This window comes from Panthera uncia (genome assembly GCF_023721935.1).
Source record: "Panthera uncia isolate 11264 chromosome A3 unlocalized genomic scaffold, Puncia_PCG_1.0 HiC_scaffold_11, whole genome shotgun sequence".
Taxonomy (NCBI): Eukaryota; Metazoa; Chordata; class Mammalia; order Carnivora; family Felidae; genus Panthera; species Panthera uncia.
Window position 1 is genome coordinate 87,660,968 of NW_026057578.1, and position 5,826 is coordinate 87,666,793.

Consider the following 5,826-nt stretch of genomic DNA (forward strand, 5'->3'; position numbering starts at 1 on the left):
TCTCTGCCCCTCCCCCGTTCATGCTCTGTCTCTCTCTGTCCCAAAAAAAAAAAAAAATAATAATAATAATAATAATAATAATATATTTGTTTGAAGGGAAAATTTAAAATAGCACAATGGGCCGGGCTCTAGCCTGTCAACATTTGGAAGAGTTATAATTGCCACAGTCTTAGTTCTTGGTTTATTCCAAAGGCATCCTTTGATCCCTCTGATTTACCTACTGGAGCTCTCCCCTGCAGAAAGTTGTTAGATTATTCTTCAACTCTAGATATTTTCTGCACTTTAGAAACAGGCTCTTCAAACCACTGTTGGGCAGGTACTGTTTTCTAGGCCCTTAGAGAACAAACTGCATCATTAATGTGAGGTTCGGGGGCCTTTTCTCCTCCTCAGGAATCTCTTCAGCTTCACAGACCCGACTTCATCTCCCGCTCTGGGGAGAGAATAAAGCGTCTGAAGTTAATAGTGCAGGAGAGGAAACTACAGAACATGTTACAGAGTGAGCGGGAGGCACTGTTCAACACTGTCAGAGAATGGCAAGGCTGCCAGGACCCAACACGCCGGCTCCTGAAGAGAGGTACACTCTGCCTGTTCACTTTCCTGTTACTGGCTGGAGAGGGTAAAGTCCACTTGACGCCAGGGAACACGGCTCAAGGCCAGCCCAGTTACAGGGACAGAAATGGACTTTTTGTTTGCTGAGACTCAACTCTCCTTAGGTAGCAGAACCTGCCCGGTTTAGCTGTCAGCACTCTCGTGATCCAGAGAAACCCAGGTACTCTTGCCCTGCCACTGCAGCTTGGAAACCAAAGAGTGCCATGAGAATGGGGTTTTTGTAAGCCAGCTGTGTTTCTGGGAGCAAGTTAGTTCCAAAAGTATAATGTTGGTTTCTTCAGCGATGGCGCTGATTCCAGGATTGCCTGCCTCGTAGCGGGGTAGTGGTGGTGGTGGTGATGATGATGCCATGTAAACTTTATGTGTTTTTCCCAGGCACTGTTCTTCTTTAAGCTTATAACACCTCTCTGAGGTACATGCTATTAATATCCCTATTTTACAGATGAGAAAACAGACAAAGAGAGCCTAAGTCCCTTGCCCAAGATGATATACCTGATACTGGGATTTGAACCCAAATGGGCTGGCTCCCAACTGTGTGCTCTGACAATTCTGCTAGGTGTAAGACCTCAGGAATATAATACATGAAAGCTGGGAAAACTACAAAGTGCTATCTAATGCTTTCATCACAGCCTTACCTATAAACCAGCCAGTGTCTAGTCTGTGCCACAGTGTTGTGTCTTCAGGAGCCTCTGGCTGCTGTCACAGTCCCTGTAGTCTAACCCTGGCCTTGGCCTTGGCCCTTGCTCCCCACCCATTGCTGTCAAGCTCAAGGTAGAGGCACAGAGTCCTAGCAGCAACTTCTCCCAGTTCTTGAGCAACACACTCTTCCTTATTAAGACACTACCCACTGAAAACCCCTTCTTCTCTTGCTTAGGCTTCCTGGATGCCCAAAAGAACAGGCCTATTGGAAAGAAGGAAATGATTCAGAGGTCTAAACGGTAAGGCCAAAAGAATAAGAGTAATTATATAAAAGTACAAATCCGGCCAAATGATCAGGAGCTGTGGCTTGCCCCCATAATAAGGGCATTATGCTCAAACATTACGAGGGGCACCTGGGAGGCTCAGGCAGTTAAGTGTCCAGCTTTTGATTCTGGCTCAGGTCATGATCTCGTGGTCGTGAGATCGAGCCCCAAGTCAGTCTCTACACTGAGTGTGGAGCTTGCTTAAGATTCTCTTTCTCTCTGCCTCTCCCTCTGCCCCTTTGCCACTCGCATGTGCATGTACACTCTTCCTCTCCTCAAAAACAAAAAAAAAAAGAAAGAAAATTAGTTGTGAAAGTAGTTTCTCACCAATGGCACTAAAAAAGGAAAGAAAAATGGCAGATTGGTATGGATGAGTCAGATACAAAAGATACAAAGAATCCCCACTAATTTGCATGCCTTAATCAGGCTTGTCCTTGATAGAAACCTAAATATAAATAAAGATATCTAAAATCTAAGATATGAATATTTGAAATAAAATATTTATTTGGGGCATTACCCTTTATCCATGAAATCCCATCTCTAGGAATTTATGCAATACAGTGACAAATGATGGAAAACTCTCCAAGATATATTAAGTTAAGCTTAAAAAAAAGTCAAGTTTCAGGGGCGCCTGGGTGGCTCAGTTGGTTAAGCGTCTGACTTCAGCTCAGGTCATGATCTCACAGTTGGTGAGTTTGAGCCCCGCATCAGTCTCTGTGTTGACAGCTCAGAGCCTGGAGCCTGCTTCAGATTCTGTCTTCCTCTCTCTCTGCCCCTCCCCTGCTCATGCTTTGTCTGTCTGTCTGTCTCTCTCTCTCTCTCTTTTTCTCTCAAAAATAAATAAACATTAAAAAAATTTTTTTTAAGTCAAGTTTCAGAAGCATGTGTACACTGCTCCCATTTGCAGTGTTTAAAAAGTATTAGTGTCTGTATAGATGCATATACTTTTATATGCATAGAATATCTCTGGAAGGATACTCAAAAAAACTGGTAATAGCAGTTGCCTTTAGGAAAAAGAGCTGAGTCACTGGAGTACAGAGGTAAGACAAAGACTAACTTTTTTGCCTTTTTATACTTGTTGAATTTTGGGCCACTGCATGCATTAGCAATTAGTTAATCAGAGATGTGCTTATACTGATCATGAGAATGCCATGGATTTAATTGACATATAGCATTGTATAAGTTTAAGGTATATAATGTGATGATTTGACACATGTATATACGGCAGTATGTTCACTACGCTAAGGTTGGTTAACACATCCTCCACCTCATATTATTTCTATTTTGGTGGTGGTGGTGGTGGCAGTGTTCTTATTGTTCTGGTGAGAACATTAAAGGTCTTCTCTCAGAGCAGCGTTGAAGTATCCAATACAGTGTTGCTGACTAGAGCCCCCCTGCTGTACCTTAGATCCCCAGAACTTATTCCTCTTATAACTGGAAGTTTTTACCCTTTAACTAACATCTCCTCATTCCCTGGCCCCCAGCCCCTGGCAACCATCATCCTAGTCTCTATTTCAATGAGTTTGATGTTTTTAGATTCCACATGTTAAATGAGATCATACAGTTTTGTCTTTCTCTGACTTATTTCACTTAACATAATGTCCTCAAGGTCCATCTATGTTGCAGATGGAAAAATTTCCTTCTTTTTTATGACTGAATAATATAATAATATATTACATTTTCTTTATCCATTCATCTGTTGATGGACACTTAGGTTGCTTATGGTCGTTGTATTTTTAATTGTTTTTTTTTTTTTAATTTTTTTTTTCAACGTTTTTTATTTATTTTTGGGACAGAGAGAGACAGAGCATGAACGGGGGAGGGGCAGAGAGAGAGGGAGACACAGAATCGGAAACAGGCTCCAGGCTCCGAGCCATCAGCCCAGAGCCTGACGCGGGGCTCGAACTCACAGACCGCGAGATCGTGACCTGGCTGAAGTCGGATGCTTAACCGACTGCGCCACCTAGGCGCCCCGTATTTTTAATTGTTTAAGGAACCACCATACTGTTTCCCATACTGGCTGTACCAATTTACATTCCCACCAGCAGTGCACAAGGGTTCCCTTTTCTCTGCATCCTCACCAACATGTGTTATCTCTTGTTGTTGGTTTTTTTTTTTTTTTTTAATATAATAACTATTCTAACAGGTGTGAGGTGATACCACATTGTGGTTTTCATCAACAGTGACTTTTAAAAATGTACGTTTGTTCCTCTTTGGTCTCATTCCTGCCCTCCACTACTGTGTTTGCAGTTAGTGATCATCTCCACCACATCCAAAACAGACCTCCCCATTCTCCACTCCCACATTTGCTTGGGCCAGCCACTCATCCAACTAGAAAGCTGGCTAGCAGTCACCGCTAGCTGTGTTACCCACTGCTCCACATGTAGCCTGTTTGCACCAGTATTCCCTTCCACGTAGTCCCTATAAGCAGGATGTCTTAATGTTTTTATTCATCTTTTCCCCTCCCAGATCATGAACACCCCTATCTAGGGTTCTTCGTGTCCAGGTGTCTAACAGGAAGCAGGCCTACAAGGCCGAATGCCCTGAAAGCAGCAGAACTTAGGGAGATGGGGGAGAAGAGATCATGTCCCTCCATGGTCGGGTAACCTCACTGCTTTTTATCTTCCCACTGGCACCATTCCTAAGGATTTATGAGCAGCTTCCAGAAGTGCAGAGAAAGAGAGAAGAAGAGAAGAGAAGATTGGAATATAAGTCATACCGGCTACGAGCTCAGCTATTCAAGAAGGTCAGCTAGTCCTTGAGCAGCATCCATCAGATTTATCAGGGGAAAGAGAAATTGAGGGAAACACATCTGACCTGTTTGAATTAACTACATCTGGGGAGTAGCCTTAAGCTTGTAATGTATTGTACCACTGCTGAGGTTTGGAAGGTAAAGGCATCTGTGACTAGATTTCAAATCTAAAAATCTAAAAAGGCAAATCTAAAAGAGGCACCTTCCAGGCATACATTTGGAATGAAACTAAATTCCATACTTAGGACTAATGGTGGAAATGTCCAAATCTATCAGTATTGTTGAATTTTCATTTTAGAGTCCCCAGTGGTAGTTTTGTGCCCCTTATTGGTAAATCAGATACCTCTAAAGCTTGTAAAATAAACTGGAAAATGTCCAAGTGTGGCATAAGAGTTGACAACTTGGGGAGTCGGAGCCTGGAAGCCACCACCATTTCCTGCCCATGGCCCCAGTGGAATCAGTGGTAATGCAAATCCCAGACCCTCAGAGGCGGGGGGACTTGCTACCAATATATTCCTTGAGAAGCTAGGGAGCTACCGTGCCCGAAGGTCTGTATCCTTCACTGTTCTCGTTTCCTTCCCAACCCCTTCACTTCACCGCCAGAGGACTCTGAAAGTCAGAATCCAAAAGACGAGTTTATGCCAGACCGATGTGGGATTGGAGAACTGCTTCTGGAGCATACCTGGAGCTGGGCTGGGCAGGGCCCCTCGAGGAGGGGGGCCCCAGGCACCGCATGGCCCGGCCAGTGTGTCAGCGTCACAGGCCAGGCCTCTCATTGTACTTGTATGTTTGAACTGATGGATGGATGAGTCTATCCAGATCATAAATGATCTGTATCTATATAGACATAATAGGTACTGATTATATACATCATGTTTCCTTAACACTTCAGGAAAAATTTTTTTTGCATAATTACCATAGTTTCTGTAGCTGGGGAAAATAAATGAGATTTGGGTAGAACCTCACTGGTCTCTCAGCAACATGTCTGGGGTGGCTGTCTGCCTCTGATAGCAAGAGTATCTAACTTCTCTTTCTTTTCTTCCACAGAAAGTGACCAATCAGCTCTTGGGGAGAAAAGTTCCCTGGAACTGACATAAGAATATTTTCCTGGAATTATATTTTGTCAACCTGGAGAAGCACAATCCTTACTTTTATGAGTCTGGTTTAATAAAACTTAACTCTTTTTCCATGTGTAATTTAGAAGTAGTAACAATGGTGAGTAGGATTATGAATGGTTTGGGAGCAATACTTTGTCCGCTGTGAGCTTGCCACAGGGATGTTTGTCACAATGGTATCATTTCTGAATTCTAGCCAGGAATGAGTCCCCTTTTGTATGTGTTTTTGTACTTTTAGAAAATAAATAACTTCTGATTGAGTCATAGTAAAGCAAGCAGCGAAGAGTCATTTCTTTACCATCTAGAGATGTGCAGGGAGCTATGCAGTGTCTCTCCTGGGGTAGATGGGGGTCTCGATCTAAAAGCATCAGTCAAGGGAGATAGACTG

At 43.2% G+C, this 5,826-nt stretch overlaps 1 protein-coding gene across 2 annotated transcripts in view; it reads left to right on the forward strand.

The window, feature by feature from the left end:
• Positions 1 to 5,508, forward strand: part of ALMS1 (ALMS1 centrosome and basal body associated protein) — a 94,095-nt gene extending 88,587 nt beyond the window's left edge. The window contains exons 10-13 of one of the 2 annotated variants that reach the window (XM_049651702.1): positions 391 to 574; positions 1,484 to 1,547; positions 4,218 to 4,317; positions 4,927 to 5,508. In XM_049651702.1, the coding sequence (XP_049507659.1) occupies positions 391 to 574; positions 1,484 to 1,547; positions 4,218 to 4,317; positions 4,927 to 5,121 (543 nt within the window). In that variant the 3' untranslated portion in view covers positions 5,122 to 5,508. The remainder of the gene's footprint in view (positions 1 to 390; positions 575 to 1,483; positions 1,548 to 4,217; positions 4,318 to 4,926) is intronic. The other variant, XM_049651704.1, reaches the window with a different exon arrangement.
• The last annotated feature ends 318 nt before the right edge of the window (positions 5,509 to 5,826 follow it).